At 59.5% G+C, this 16,467-nt stretch overlaps 1 protein-coding gene across 1 annotated transcript; it reads right to left on the bottom strand.

Annotated features, from left to right (window-relative positions):
- Window positions 1-1,090: 1,090 nt before the first annotated feature.
- Window positions 1,091-15,743, bottom strand: LOC311429550 (glutamate receptor ionotropic, kainate 5-like; the record flags this gene model as incomplete). Its single annotated transcript, XM_084540637.1, is given in 19 exon segments — window positions 1,091-1,132; window positions 1,134-1,194; window positions 1,196-1,317; window positions 1,320-1,442; window positions 1,680-1,801; window positions 2,835-2,963; window positions 3,056-3,281; window positions 4,022-4,187; window positions 4,276-4,449; window positions 5,025-5,134; window positions 5,228-5,341; window positions 6,784-6,978; window positions 8,091-8,198; window positions 8,617-8,721; window positions 10,153-10,305; window positions 11,647-11,808; window positions 12,313-12,366; window positions 13,081-13,259; window positions 15,578-15,743. Coding segments are annotated over 19 exon segments (2,511 nt in total), but the record flags the coding sequence as incomplete, so codon positions are not given.
- Window positions 15,744-16,467: the final 724 nt, after the last annotated feature.

Genomic DNA, 16,467 nt, shown 5'->3' with positions numbered 1-16,467 from the left:
GTAAAAGTCCGGCCGGGTTTATTGGGGCAAAACCCAAAGAAAACGAGAAACCGCCCCCCCCCCCCAAAAAAAAAAAATAATAATAATAGTAAAGGGGGAGGGGGGGGGGGCGGGGGGGGGGGGGGGCAAAAAAAGCCAAAAAAAGCCAAAAAAAGGGAAAAAAAAAGGAACCAAACCCGATAATAATAATAATTATTATAACAACCGCCCCCCCCCGCGACCCCCCCCCCCAATTAACCCCCCCCCCCCCCCCCCTCCTCCGTGTCCATGGGGGGGGGGGGGCTGCGAGTCCGTGCGCCCCCCCCCCGGGGCTGCTCCGTGCTTTTTTTTGGGGGGGGGGGGGGAGGGGGGGGGGGGTCCGACCTCCTCTGCGCCCCCCCCCCCTTTATTATTTTTTTTTTTGGGGGGGGGTCCCCAAAATCCTTCCAGGCACGGCACGGGGCTGAGGGGGGATGGGCAGTGGGGGGGGGGTGAATTTGGGGAGGGGGGGGGGGGGCAGCATCCTCCCCTCCCCCCCCCCCCCGGGAAGGCACAGCGCAGTTTTTTTTTCGGAGGGGGGGGGGGCTCCAAGTGTGTATTTTTGGGGGGGGGGGGGGCTGAGTCCGGTGGGGGGGGGCCGATTCCAGTGGGGGGGGGGCTGAGTCCTTTGGGGGGGGGGGTACTGAGTCCGTGGGGGGGGGGGGTGGGCTGATAAGGGGGGTCCCCCCCCCCTTTTTTTATGCCCCCCCCTTTTTTTCCTGCCCCCCCCCCTTTATTTCCTGCCCCCCCCCATTTTTTTCTGCCCCCACTTTTTTTTGGGGGTGCCCCCCCATTTTTTTTCTTCCCCCATTTTTTTTTGGGGGGCCCCCCCAATATTTTTTCCGCCCCCCAAATTTTTTTCTTCCCCCCCCCCCTTTTTTTTTTTCCGCCCCCCCCCAAATTTTTTTCTTCCGCCCTTTTTTTATTTTTTTGTGCCCCCCCCTTTTTTTTTTTTCCTCTTTTCCGAGTCCTGGCATACGCACGGCGTACGGGGGGGGGGTGGGAAAAAAGGGCTTAAAAATCATTTTTTTTTTTTGGGGGGGGGTTGAGGCATCACTCCTGTTCTCGCGACCCCCCCCTCGGGGGGCTGGGGGGGTCCCCGGGGTGGGGGGGGGGGCCGCCCGGAGGGCTTGGATTCGCCGGCACTCGGGGCAGACGCGGACGTGGGTGCAAGGGGGGGGGCGCCCCCTCGGGGGTCCCCGAGTAGAGTTTGCCGTTGCTGAAGCGCATCTCCCGCAGGTGTTGGGGGTGGGGGGGGGGTGGGGGGCGACCCCCCCCCGTGGTGGACGACCCCCCCCCCGCCGCTGGGGGTGGTGGTGGTGCGGTGGGGGGGTCGGGGGTCGGCGGCGGCGGCGGGCGCGGGCGGGCTTGCGGCAGGAGACGGCGTGGCGCAGCTCCCGCAGCATCTCGGCGCACAGGGAGATCTGGGGGGGGGGGGTTAATTAGGGTGGGGGGGGGTTAATTAAGCCTAATTAGATTCATTAGGCTCGCCCCCCCCCCCTTTATATATACGCAATGTCCCCATCCCGTGTCCCTTTCCCTATGTCCCATCGCGTCCCGTGCCCCCCCCCCATGGCGCCCCCCTCTTTATGTCCCCCCCCCCCATAATGACCCCCCCCCATGTGTGTCCCCCCCCCCCATGTGCCCCCCCCCCCCCTCACCTCCTCGCTCTCGGCGGAGCGGCGCGTGGACCAGACGAACTCCATGACGGCCACGAAGATGGCGACGATGAGGCCGCAGACCAGCACCACGAAGATGCCGCCAATGTTCTCCATGCCCAGCCCTGCCGGGGGGTTGGGTTGGGTTGGTTGAGTTGGGTTGGGTTGGGTTGGATTGGGTTGGGTTGGTTTGAGTTGGAATGGGTTGGATTGGTTGGGTTGGTTGAGTTGGGTTGAGTTGGGTTGGGTTGGGTTGGGTTGGGTTGGATTGGGTTGGGTTGGGTTGAGTTGGGTTGGGTTGGATTGGTTGGGTTGGTTGAGTTGGGTTGAGTTGGGTTGGGTTGGGTTGGGTTGGGTTGGGTTGGTTGAGTTGGTTGAGTTCGGTTGAGTTGGTTTGGGTTGGGTTGGATTGAGTTGGATTGGGTTGGGTTGAGTTAGATTGAGTTGGATGAGTTGGATTGGGTTGGTTGAGTTGGGTTGGGTTGGGTTGAGTTGGTTTGGGTTGGGTTTGGTTAAGTTGGGTTAAATTAATTAGGTTGGGTTGGGTTGAATTGAGGTGGGTTGGTTAGCGTTGAGCTGAGCTGGGTTGAGTTGGGTTGAGTTGGGTTGAGTTGGGTTGAGTTAGATGAGTTGGATTGGGTTGGACTGGATTGGGTTAAGTTGGGTTCAGTTGAGTTGGTTTGAGTTGGGTGAATTGGGTTGAGTTGGGTTGGGTTGGATGAGATGGATTGGGTTGGGTTGGATTGAGTTGAGTTGGTTTGGGTTGAGTTGGATGAGTTGGGTTGATTTGAGTTGGGTGAGTTTGGTCGGGTTGGTTTGAGTTGGGTTGGGTTGAGTTGGGTTGGGTTGGGTTGGGTTGGGTTGGGTTGGGTTAAGTTGGATTGGGTGAGGTTATTTGGGTTGAGTTTGGTTGGGTTGGGTTGGGTTGAGTTGAGTTGAGTTGGGTTGAGTTGGATGAGTTGGGTTGGGTTGAGTTGAGTTGGGTTGAGTTTGGTTGGGTTGGGTTGGGTTGAGTTGTGTTGGCTTGGATTGAGTTGCGTTGCGTTGGGTGACTTGCGATGAGTCGGGTTGGGTCCAGTTGGGTTGGGTCCAGTTGGGTTGGGTCCAGTTGGGTTGGGTCACCCCCTCCCAATCTCTCCCCCCCCCCACCCCCAATACCTTTGGCGCGGTGGTCTTCCTCCTTGGGGCAGTGCCCCCCTTCCCACCACTTGCGCTTGAGGATCTCCAGCCGGTTGTTCTCCTGCAGCTGCAGGATGGCCAAGGTGATCTCGTCCCGAAACGGCGAGCCTGGAGGCGCAACGGGGTTCAACCGCGCTGCAGAGGGGGGGGTCCCACCCCCTCCCACCCCCTCCCACCCCCTCCCACCCCCCACCCCGTACCCAGCGGCATCCCGATGCCGTAGCCCTTGGTGTCCAGCAGCCCGCCGATCTGGGTGAGGTTGCAGTTGTGCCGCCGGTGGTACTCGTTCATGGTGGACTCCAGCAGGAAGGCGTACTTGGAGTTGAGCACGCGCGCGATGCCCTCCTCCGTGCTCTTCACGAAGACGCTGGGCTGCTTCGACTGCATGTAGTTCCACATCCGCTGGTAGGTCTGGTACCGCGAGTTCTGGGCGGGGGGAGAGGGACACGGCAGAGGGGGGCGCTGTTGGTCTCCGTTGGGTTGGGTTGGGTTGAGTTGGGTTGCGTTGGATTGGGTTGGGCTGGGTTGAGTTGGATTGGTTTGGGTTGAGTTGGGTTGAGTTGGGTTGAGTTAGGTTGGGTTGGGTTGCGTTGGATTGGGTTGGGTTGGGTTGGGTTGGGTTGGGTTGGGTTGGGTTGGGAAGGGGGGCTTTGTTGGGTTGGGCTGACCCAATTTGGGTTGGGTTGGGTGTGTGGAGCTGGGCCATTTTGGGTTGAGTTGGCCCAATTTGGGTTGGGTTGGGTTGGGTTAGATTTGTGAATCTTGACCACACTGAGTTGAGTTGACTCATGTTGGGTTGGGTTGACTCGTGTTAGGTTGGGTTGGGTTGGGTTGGGATGAGTTGAGTTGACCCATGTTGGGTTGGGTTAAATTTGTGAATCTTGACCACATTGAGTTGAGTTGACTCATGTTGGGTTGGGTCGGACTGACCCAAGTTGGGATGGGTTGAGTTGACCCATGTTAGTTGGGTTGGGTTGGGTTGGGTTGGGTTGGGTTGGGTTGGGATGAGTTGAGTTGAGTTGAGTTGAGTTGAGTTGAGTTGAGTTGAGTTGACCCATGGTTGGGTTGCGTTGGGTTAGGTTGGACCCCAACCCTACCGTTCCTCCACCGCCCTCCCCCCCCCCCCCCCGGATGGGCCCTCCCCGGTCCCCCCGCGCCCCCCCAACCTGGAAGAAGGTCATGGTGGAGCCGGCGTGGATGGTGCCGTACTCGATGTTGGTCTGATCGGCCAAGTCATCGGCCGACTCGATGGGCACCTCCATGCGCTGCACCGTCAGGAAGGCCGCCAGGTTGGCCGTGTAGGACGAGATGATGATGAGGGTGAAGGCCCACCTGCAAAAACACCCCCGGGGGGGGGTCAGGATGGGATAGCCGTGATGTCAACCCCCCCAAAACCTCCCCCCCCCCCCAAAGGGCTCACCAGACCCCGCTGACGCAGCGGGTGGAGAGGGCGCGGGGCATGATTTCGGAGCCCTGCTGCATGAAGCCGCCGACGGGGAACCAGAGGCTGTTGCCCAGCGTGTACTGGTTCTCCAGGAGGTTGTGGCGCTCCCGTAGGCAGGGGTGGGGGTTGTACCACTCGTAGGGGCTCAGCCTGGGGGGGGGGACACGGTCAGGGACCCCCCCTACGGGCTCCGACAGGTGGGGTCCGCGTGGGGTGCGCCAGGAGCTCGTGGAACCCCAAAAACCTTGTGGTGTCCCCGTAGGGTGACCCAGGTCCTCGTTGAACCCCAAAACCTTCTGGTGTGCCCCCAAAACCCTATGGTGTCCCCAATTTTGGGGGGTGACATTTTAGGTCCTCCATTTTTGGGGTCACATTTTGGGTCCTCCATGTTTGAGGTCACATTTTGGGTCTTCCAACTTTTGGGGTCCCATTTTGGGTCCTCCATTTTTGAGGTCCCATTTTGGCTCTTCCATCTTTTGGGTCCCCCATTTTTGGGTCCCATTTTGGGTCTTCCACCTTTTGGGGTCCCATTTTGGGTCCTCCATTTTTGAGGTCCCATTTTGGGTCTTCCACCTTTTTGGGGGTCACATTTTGAGCTCCCCAAAAAGAACCAGAAGGCGGCTTTTTCACGCATCCCGTGCCGGATCAACCTCATCTCTCTCATTTTATGCTGCGTATGGGGTGGAAAAATTTTGGGGACCCCCCCCAAAAACCCAAAATCTCACCGGGCGGCGAGGAAGAGGACGCAGCTGACGGCCAGGTAGGCGAGGAGCATGAAGAGCCAGACGGCCGGCGAGAAGGGGTCTAGGAAGGAGAAATACCCCGGCTTGCGGCCCTGCGGGGACACGGCGTGAGACACGGGGTGTCCCCACCCCCCCCAAAAAAAAATATAACTTTTAGGGACCCCCCCCCAGCCCCGTTTTCGTACCATGTGGACCCGGTAGAGGATGCTGATGCCCAAGGTCATGAAGGGTTTGGAGAAGTCGATGACTTTCTCCCGCTCCGCCGTGATGGTGAAGGCGGCCACCGCCAGGTCGGCCTTCTGGGGAGGGGGGCGGAGAGGGATTTTTGGGGTGGGGACGCCCCCCAAAAAAATCAAGAATTGTGGTAGGGGGTGCGGAGGGGGTGGGTAGGGGTTGGTGGTAAAGGTCGGGGGGGTTTGGGGTCGTGGAGGGTGTGGTGGGGTATCCCAAAAGGCACCCCAAGATGGCCCAGGACACCCCAAAACCCCAAAATTCATCCCAAGATACCCCAAAACCCCAAAATCCATCCCAAGATACCCCAAGACACCCCAAAATTCATCCCAAGGTGCCCCAGAACACCACAAAACCCATCCCAAGGTGTCCCAGGACACCCCCAGACCCTCAAAACCAACCCCAAACCACCCCAAGACCCAAAAACCCATCCCAAGATACCCCAAGACCCCAAAACCCACCCCAAACTACACCAAAACCCATTCCAAACCACCCCAAGACCCCAAAACCCACCCCAAGACCCCAAAACCCAACCCAAACCACCCCAAGACCCATTCTAAACCACCCCAAGACCCCCCAACCCTCCCCCAAACCACCCCAAGACCCCCAACCCTCTCCCAAACCACCCCAAGACCCCAAAACCCACCCCAAGATATCCCGAAACCCATTCCAAACCACCCCAAGACCCCCCAACCCTTCCCCCAAACCACCCCAAGACCCCAAAACCCTCCCCCAATCCACCCCAAGACCCCAAAACCCACCCCAAGACCCCAAAACCCTCCCCCAAACCACCCCAAGACCCCCAACCCTCCCCCAAACCACCCCAAGACCCCAAAACCCACCCCAAACTACCCCAAGACCCATTCCAAACCACCCCAAGACCCCCCAACCCTCCCCCAAACCACCCCAAGACCCCCCAACGCTCCCCCAAACCACCCCAAGACCCCAAAACCCATCCCAAGATACCCCAAGACCCATTCCAACCACCCCAAGACCCCCAAGAACCCCTCAAACCACCCCAAGACCCCAAAACCCACCCCAACCTACCCCAAGACCCATTCCAAACCACCCCAAGACCCCCAAGAACCCCCCAAATTACCCTCAGACTCCCAAAACCCATCACAAGATACCCCAAAACCCATTCCAAACCACCCCAAGACCCCCCAACCCTCCCCCCAAACCACCCCAAGACCCCCCAACGCTCCCCCAAACCACCCCAAGACCCCAAAACCCACCCCAAACCACCCCAAGACCCATTCCAAACCACCCCAAGACCCCAAAACCCACCCCAAGACCCCAAAACCCTCCCCCAAACCACCCCAAGACCCCAAAACCCACCCCAAACTACCCCAAGACCCATTCCAAACCACCCCAAGACCCCCCAACCCTCCCCCAAACCACCCCAAGACCCACCCCAAACCACCCCAAGACCCCCCAACCCTCGCCCCAAACCACCCCAAGCCCCTCCCCATCCTCCCCCCGGGATGCCCGCCCCCCCGGCCCCACGCACCCTATTGATGAGCTCGCCCACCATGCCGGTCCAGGAGCCGTTGGGCTCGGGCGCGCCGTAGAGCCCGTCCTCCACCAGCTTGAGGTGGAAGCGGAACTTGAGCAGCGCCGCCAGCTCCTGCAGCATGTCCACGCAGAAACCCTCGTAGCGCTCCGCGCCGCCCGCGCCCCCCACCCGCATCACGTAGGGGTTCTCCTGGGGGGGGGGGCAGAGTGATGGGGAGACCCATGGGACACAAGGGGGAGAAACAAGAAGACCCCAAGGGAAATCCCAAAAGGAAACCCCAAAAGGAAACCCCAAAAGGAGACCCCAAAGGGAAACCCCAAAGAGAAACCCTAAAAGGAGAGCCCAAAGGGAAACCCCAAAGGGAAACCCTAAAGAAAAACCCCAAAGGGAAACCCTAAAGAGAAACCCCAAAAGGAAGCCCCAAGGAGACCCCAATGGGGACACCACAAGTTGACCCCAAGAAGACCCCAAGTGGACAACCCAAGGGGACCCCAAGTGAAACCCCAAAGGGAAACCCTAAAGAGAAACCCCAAAGAGAAACCCCAAAGGGAAACCCCAAAAGGAGACCCCAAAGAGAAACCCCAATGAAGATCCCAATGGGACCACGATGGAGACATCACAAGTTGACCCCAAGGGGACCTCAAAAGGGACAACCCAAGGGGACCTCGATGGGGACCCCACCAGGCCCCCAGGACCCCCAAAACGCCCCCAAAACCCCCTCAGGACCCCCCAAACCTCTTCAGAACCCCCCCAAGACCCCCCAGGACCCCCCAGGACCCCCCCTCACCAAGATGGTGGTGATGATGAAGGTCTTGTTGGCCAAGACATCGGCGCTGTTGAGCGCCCCCAGCCCCACCAGGACCCCCAAAACACCCCCAAAACCCCCTCAGGACCCCCCAAACCTCTTCAGAACCCCCCCAGGACCCCCCAGGACCCCCCAGGACCCCCCCTCACCAAGACGGTGGTGATGATGAAGGTCTTGTTGGCCAAGACATCGGCGCCGTTGAGCGCCCCCAGCCCCACCAGGACCCCCAAAACACCCCCAAAAACCCCTCAGAACCCCCCCAAATCCCCTCAGGACCCCCCCAGGACCCCCCAGGACCCCCCCAGACCCCCCAGGACCCCCCCTCACCAAGACGGTGGTGATGATGAAGGTCTTGTTGGCGAAGACATCGTCACCGTTGAGCGCCCCCAGCCCCACCACGACCCCCAAAACACCCCCAAAAACCCCTCAGAACCCCCCCAAATCCCCTCAGGACCCCCCCAGGACCCCCCCAGGACCCCCCAGGACCCCCCCTCACCAAGATGGTGGTGATGATGAGGGTCTTGTTGGCCAAGCTGTCGGAGGCGTTGAGCGCCAGCCCGGTGCCGTTCATGGCCAGGGTGCGGTTCGAGTGCCAGACGCCCACCTTGGGGGGGGTGGGGGGCAAGGGGGGGGCACCCCCAAAGGGTGGGGGTCACCCCAGTGTGGGGGGGCGTCACCCCAAGGTGGGGGGGGCAACCCGGGGTGGGAAAGGGGGTGGGGGTGGGGGGTGGTTGGGGGTGAGGTGGAGGGGGAATGGGAAAATGGGGTGGGGGGTTAATGGGGGGGTGAAATGGGGGGGGGGCAGCACGGATTGGGGTGAAACGGGGGTTTCAATTTATGGGGTGACATTTATAGGGTGCAATTTTTGGGGTGACATTTTTGGGGGCGACATTTTTGGGGCGACGTTTTTGGGGCGCAAAGGGGGCGCGACGGGGGCGCAAGGTTGGGGGCGCCATGGGGGGGCTCGGTGGGGGGTGTGCAATGTTGGGGGGGTCACGGGGGGTCTCGGGGGGGGGTCTCACCTCGCGGTGCCCGTGGCGCCCCTTCTCCAGCACGTGTAGGGTGTAGTTGGTGCGCTGCCCCTTGCTGTTGAACTCCACGCGCCCCGTCAGCCCGTCGTACTCCACCTGGGGTGGGGGGGGCGTGGGGGGCGATTTTTGGGGTCCCCTCGTGGGGTTTTGGGGTCCCCCGGTTGGGTTCCCTCTCCCGGTTGGGTTATAGGGTCCCCCGGTTGGGTTTTAGGGTCTTCCCAAGGGGTTTGGGGTTATCCGAAATGGGTTTGGGGGTCTCCCAGTTGGGTTTTGGGGTCCCCCAGTTGGGTTTTAGGGTTTCCCAGTTGAGTTTTAGGGTCCCCTGGTTGGGTTTTGGGGTCTCCCAGTAGGGTTTTGGGCCCCCCGGTTGAGTTTTGGGCCCCCTGGTTGGGTTTTAGGGTCTTCCAGATGGGTTTTGGGATCTTCTAGTTGGGTTTTGCCCCCTCTGGTTGTGTTTTAGGGTTTCCCAGTAGAGTTTTGGGCCCCCCGGTTGGGTTTTAGGGTCCCCAGGTTGGGTTTTAGGGTCTCCCAGTAGGGCTTTGTTCCCCGTGGTTGGGTTTTGGTCCCCTCCAGTTGGGTTTTGCTCCCATCTGGTTGAGTTTTGCCCCTCCTGGTTGAGTTTTAGGGTCCCCAGGTTGGGTTTTGGGGTCTTCCCATGGGGTTTCGGGGTCTCCCCATGGGGTATTAGTCCCCCTGGTTGGGTTTTAGTCCCCTCCAGTTGGGTTTTGCTCCCATCTACTTGGGTTTTGGTCCCCTCCAGTTGGGTTTTGGTCCCCTCCAGTTGGGTTTTGGGCCCCTCCAGTTGGGTTTTGGGCCCCTCCAGTTGGGTTTTGTGCTCCCTGGTTGTTTTTTGCTCCCATCTGGTTGAGTTTTGCCCCTCCTGGTTGAGTTTTAGGGTCCTCAGGTTGGGTTTTGGGTTCTCCCTGAGGGTTTTAGGGTCTCTCGGTTGGGTTTTGCCCCTCCTGGTTGAGTTTTAGGGTCCCCAGGTTGGGTTTTAGGGTCTCTCCATGGGGTTTTGGTCCCCCTGATTGGGTTTTGGTCCCATCCCGTTGGGTTTTGGCCCCCTCCAGATGGGTTTTGCTCCCATCTGGTTGGGTTTTGGCCCCATCTAGTTGGGTTTTGGTCCCCTCCAGTTGGGTTTTGGTCCCCTCCAGTTGGGTTTTGGTCCCCTCCAGTTGGGTTTTGGGCCCCTCCAGTTGGGTTTTGGTCCCCTCCAGTTGGGTTTTGGTCCCCTCCAGTTGGGTTTTGCTCCCATCTAGTTGGGTTTTGGGCCCCCCAGTTGGGTTTTGGTCCCCTCCAGTTGGGTTTTGGGCCCCCCAGTTGGGTTTTGGTCCCCTCCAGTTGGGTTTTGCTCCCATCTGGTTGGGTTTTGTGCTCCCTGGTTGGGTTTTGGTCCCCTCCAGTTGGGTTTTGGTCCCCTCCAGTTGGGTTTTGGCCCCCTCCAGTTGGGTTTTGGGCCCCCCGGTTGGGTTTTAGGGTCTTCCCATGGGGTTTCGGGGTCTCCCCGCGGGGTTTCGGGGCGCCCACCATGCGCAGGTAGTTCATGAGGCTGGTCCCGTGCTGCCAGATGCTGGGCGAGCTGCAGGCCAGGGGCCGCACGCCGATCTCCTGGCTGCGGTTCAGCTCCCGCACGGCGCCCACCACCACGTGCACCGCGTCGAACAGCAGCGCCGCCGACAGCTGGGGGGGGGAATGGGGCCGGGGGGGGGTAGAATAGGGTTGGGAAGGGGGTGGGATTGGGATGGGGTTGGGATGGGGATGGGGATGGGATGGGGATGGGATGGGGATGGGATGGGATGGGATGGGGATGGGGATGGGGTGGGGATGGGGATGGGATGGGGATGGGATGGGATGGGGACACAATGGGGACACAATGGGGACACAATGGGGACACAATGGGGATGGGATTGGGATTGGGATTGGGGATGGGATGGGGATGGGGTGGGGATGGGGATGGGGTGGGGATGGGATTGGGTTGGGATTGGGATTGGGATAAAATGGGGATGGGATGGGATGGGATGGGGATGGGGATGGGATGGGATTGGGATTGGGATGGGGATTGGGATTGGAATTGGGATTGGGGATGCGATGGGGATGGAGATGGGATGGGATGGGGATGGGGTGGGGATGGGATGGGATGGGATGGGGATGGGATGGGATGGGATGGGATGGGATGGGATGGGGTGGGGTGGGGATGGGATTGGGATTGGGATTGGGATAGAATGGGGATGCGATGGGGATGGGGATGGGATGGGATGGGGTGGGGTGGGGATGGGATTGGGATTGGGATTGGGATTGGGATTGGGATGGGGATGGGGTGGGGATGGGATTGGGATTGGGATTGGGATGGGGATGGGGATAGGGTGGGGATGGGATGGGATGGGATTGGGATTGGGATTGGGATTGGGGATGCGATGGGGATTGGGATGGGATGGGATTGGGATGGGATTGGGATTGGGATTGGGATGGGATGGGGATGGGGTGGGGATGGGATGGGATGAGGACCCTTTAGGTCCACCACCTTTTAGGGACCCCCCCGTCCCACTCCCCCCCCTCCACCCCATCCCCCCCTAGACCCCCATCCCCCCATCCCCCAGCCACCCCCTGACCTCGGTGACCTCCCCTCGCACTTTAGCCCCCCCCCCTCGAATTTTAGGGACCCCCCCCGGGGATTTGGGACCCCCCCAGGATTTCAAGAACCCCCCCCACCTTTTAGGGACCCCCCCATTCCCCCATCCCCCAGCCACCCCCTGACCTCGGTGACCTCCCCTCGCACTTCAGCCCCCCTCCTCGGATTTTAGGGACCCCCCCCCCCAAATTTAGGACCCCCCCCCACGAATTTTGTCCCCCCCAGGATTTCAAGGACCCCCCCATCCCACCCAATCCCCCTCCACCCCCCCCCATCCCCCATCCCCCCATCCCCCAGCCACCCCCTGACCTCAGTGACCTCCCCTCGCACTTCAGCCCCCCTCCTCGGATTTTAGGGCCCCCCCCCCCCGAATTTTGGGGCCCCCCCCTCACCGCGGGGCCGGGGTAGGGCCCCAGGGGGCAGCTCTCTCGCCAGGACATGTTGAGGCTGCGGACGAACTCCAGGTAGAAAGGGTGGCTGGTGTTGAACATGGAGAAGCCCAGCACCGTGCAGGGGGGGTCGGCCAGCGCGTCCAGACGCAGCAGGGGGAAGTCCTGGGGGGGGGGTAAAAAAATTGGGGGGGGTCGTGGGGGTCATGGGGTGACAGGTTGAGGGGGGTTTAGGGGGGTATTGGGGGGGATTGGAGGGTATTGGGGGGATTTGGGGGGGTTTGGGGGGGATATGGGGGGATTTGGGGGGGGTGAAAAAATGGGGGGGGTCAGGAGGGGTCCTGGGGGGTCGTGGGGGTCATGGGGTGACAGGTTGGGGGGGGTTTAGGGGGGTATTGGGGGGTATTGGGGGGATTTGGGGGGGTTTTGGGGGGGCTATTGGGGGATTTGGGGGGGTCAGGGGGGGCCATGGGGGGTCGTGGGAGGGTCCCAGGGAAAGATCTGGGGGGGTATTGGGGGGATTTGGGGGGTTTGAGGGGATATGGGGGGGATTTGGGGGGTATTGGGGGGGGCTATGTGGGCGAGGGGGGGTCAGGGGGGTCATGGGGAGGTTATGGGGGGTTATGGGGGCTATGGGGGGGCTATGGGGGGTTATGGGGGGGGTCTCACCATGGTGGTCAGGATGTATTTGTAGAAGGCCGAGGTCATGCCCAGCTCAGACGCCTGCGGGGGGGGACGGCGCTGACACCCCCACACAGCCCCCACCCCACAGCCCCCACCCCACAGCCCCCACCCCACACCCCCAGCCCCACACATCCCATCCCCACACCCCCCAGCCCCACAGACCCCCATATCCCCAGCCCCACACCCCAAACCCCACAGATCCCAGCCCCACACCCCCAGCCCCACACCCCCCAGCCCCACAGACCCCCATATCCAGAGCCCCACAGCTCCCAGCCCCATAGATTCCCACACCCCAAACCCCACAGATCCCAGCCCCACACCCCCAGCCCCACACATCCCAGCCCCACACCCCCAGCCCCACACATCCCCACACCCCAAACCCCACACCCCCAGCCCCACAGCTCCCCATATCCCCACTCCCCAGCCCCACAGCCCCCCATATCCCCATCCCCACACCCCAAACCCCACAGATCCCAGCCCCACACCCCCAGCCCCACACCCCCCAACCCCACAGATCCCAGCCCCACAGCTCCCCATCTCCCCAGCCCCCACACCCCCAGCCCCACACATCCCATCCCCACACCCCCCAGCCCCACAGACCCCCATATCCAGAGCCCCACAGCTCCCAGCCCCATAGATTCCCACACCCCCAACCCCACAGATCCCAGCCCCATAGCTCCCCATATCCCCAGCCCCACACCCCAAACCCCACAGATCCCAGCCCCACACCCTGCCCCACACCCCGCCCCACACCTTGCTGAGGATGAGGTGGGAGACGGCGGCGCTGGCGTCGATGATGATGGTGGTGATCTTGTCGTCGCGGATCTCCTTCAGCAGCGGCGTGGGGCCCTGCGCCTCGTCCAGCACCCGCACCGACAGCGTCTCGCGCGAGATCAGGAACTGCCGCACCAGCTCCTCCAGGCGCAGCAGGCCTGGGGGGGCGCCATCATCATCATCATCATCATCGGCATCATCATCATCGGCATCGTCATCATCATCATCATCATCATTGGCATCATCATTGGCATCATCATCATCAACATCGTCAACATTGTCATCATCGGCATCATCGGCATCATCGGCATCATCATTGGCATCATCATCAGCATCATCATCATCAACATCATCATCATCATCATTATCAACATCATCATCGTCAGCATCATCATCATCATCATCATCGGCATCATCATCAACATCAACATCATCAACATCGTCATCGTCATCAACATCATCATTGTCATCATCATCATCAACATCAGCATCATCATCGGCATCATCACCATCATCATCAACATCATCATCGTCAGCATCATCATCGTAGGCATCATCATCATCATCGTCATCATCATCATCAACATCATCATCGTCATCATCATTATCATCATCATCATCGGCATCATCATCATCAACATCGTCAACATTGTCATCATCATCATCATCAACATCATCAACATCATCATCGTCATTGTCATCATCATCAACATCATCGTTGTCATCATCATCATCATCATCATCATCATCGTCATCATCATCGGCATCATCATCATCATCGTCATCATCATCATCATCAACATCATCGGCATCATCATCGGCATCATCATCATCATCGGCATCATCGTATATCGGCATCATCATTGGCATCATCATCATCAACATCGTCAACATTGTCATCATCGTCATCATCAACATCATCAACATCATCAACATCGTCATCGTCATCAAACATCAACATCATCGTCATCATCATCATCATCGTCAGCATCAGCATCGTCATCATCATCATCATCATCATTGGCATCATCATCAGCATCATCATCATCAACATCGTCAACATCGTCATCATTGGCATCATCGGCATCATCGGCATCATCATTGGCATCATCATCAGCATCATCATTATCAACATCATCATCGTCAGCATCATCATCATCATCATCATCGGCATCATCATCAACATCATCATTGTCATCATCATCATCAACATCACCATCATCATCATCATCAACATCACCATCATCATCAACATCATCATTGTCAGCATCATCATCGTAGGCATCATCATCATCATCATCATCGTCATCATCATCATCAACATCATCATCGTCATCATCAACATCATCATCGTCATCATCATCATCATCATCGGCATCATCATCATCAACATCGTCAACATTGTCATCATCGTCATCATCAACATCATCAACATCATCATCGTCATTGTCATCGTCATCAACATCATCATCATCATCATCATCATCGTCATCATCATCGGCATCAACATCATCATCATCATCATTATCAACATCATCATCATCATCATCGGCATCATCATCATCATCACCATCATCATCATCGTCATCATCGTCATTGTCATCATTGGCATCATCATCGTCATCGTCAGCATCATCACCCCATGGTGGCACCCCATTGTCACCATCACCATCATCATCGTCATCGTCAGCATCATCATCATCAACATCATCATCATCACCATCATCATCACCATCATCATCAACGTCATCATCGTCATCATCATCATCGTCATTGGCATCATCACCATCATCATCAACATCATCATCGGCATCATCATCGGCATTGTCATCATCATTGTCACGCCATCACCATCATCATCATCATCCCCATATCCCCCCTTTCACCCCCAATATCCCCCCTTTGACCCCCCAATACCCCTCCTATGACCCCCCCACGACCCCCACGACCCCCCCACGACCCCCCCACGACCCCCCACACCCCCAATACCCCCCCCATATCCCCCTTTAACCCCCTAATACCCCCTAATATCCCCCCTTTGACCCCCAATATCCCCCCTTTAACCCCACAACACCCCCCATATCCCCCTCCCACGCCCCCTATGACCCCCCCACGACCCCCCCACGACCCCCCCACACCCCCAATACCCCCCCATTTCCCCTAATTTCCCCCATATATCCCCCTTTAACCCCCTAATACCCCCCTTTGACCCCCAATATCCCCCCTTTCACCCCACAATACCCCTCTGTATCCCCCCAATACCCCTCCTATGACCCCCCACGACCCCCACGACCCCCCCACGACCCCCCCACACCCCCAATACCCCCCCATATCCCCCTTTAACCCCCTAATACCCCCTAATATCCCCCCTTTCACCCCCAATATCCCCCCTTTAACCCCCCAACACCCCTCCTATGACCCCCCACGACCCCCCCACGACCCCCCCACGACCCCCCCAGACCCCCCCCGGGCTCACACTCGGCCTTGGCGCAGACGAGGGCGGCGGCGGGGTAGCGGAAGCTGCGCAGGACGTGGCCCAGGGCCATGCTGACGTCCTCGTTGCTGGGGTAGAGGCTGACGGCGGCGAAGCGCAGGTACTGCAGCCGGGGGGTCTCCTCGGGGCCCACCTTGATGTGCGGGATCTTGGGGGGGGGGATTTGGGGTCATTTGGGGGGCGTTTGGGGTCATTTGGGGTCGTTGGGGGGGTGTTTGGGGTCGTTGGTGGGGTGTTTGGGGTCATTTGGGGTCATTGGGGGGGTGTTTGGGGTCATTGGGGGTCATTGGGGGGGTGTTTGGGGTCATTGGGGGGCGTTTGGGGTCGTTGGGGGGCATTTGGGGTCGTTGGGGGGGCGTTTGGGGTCATTTGGGGGGGTGTTTGGGGCCGTTGGGGGGGTATTTGGGGTCATTGGGGGTCATTTGGGTCAAGGTGGTGGGGGTATTTGGGGTCATTGGGGGGGATTTGGGGTCGTTGGGGGGGTGTTTGGGGTCATTGGGGGTCATTGAGGGTCGTTGGGGGGCTGTTTGGGGTCGTTGGGGGGTGTTTGGGGTCGTTGGTGGGGTGTTTGGGGTCATTTGGGGTCGTTGGGGGGGTGTTTGGGGTCATTGGGGGTCATTTGGGTCAAGGTGGTGGGGGTATTTGGGGTCATTGGGGGGGATTTGGGGTCGTTGGGGGGTATTTGGGGTCATTGGGGGTCATTGGGGGTCGTTGGGGGGCTGTTTGGGGTCGTTGGGGGGTGTTTGGGGTCATTTGGGGGGTGTTTGGGGGGTGTTTGGGGTCGTTGGGGGGGTGTTTGGGGTCATTTGGGGTCATTGGGGGGGTGTTTGGGGTCGTTGGGGGGTGTTTGGGGTCATTTGGGGTCATTGGGG

This window comes from Aythya ferina (assembly GCF_964211825.1).
Source record: "Aythya ferina genome assembly, contig: HAP1_SCAFFOLD_1349, whole genome shotgun sequence".
In the NCBI taxonomy this organism is placed as follows: Eukaryota; Metazoa; Chordata; class Aves; order Anseriformes; family Anatidae; genus Aythya; species Aythya ferina.
The sequence above is the reverse complement of the archived record's forward strand: the minus strand, read 5'-3'. Positions and strand labels throughout refer to the sequence as shown.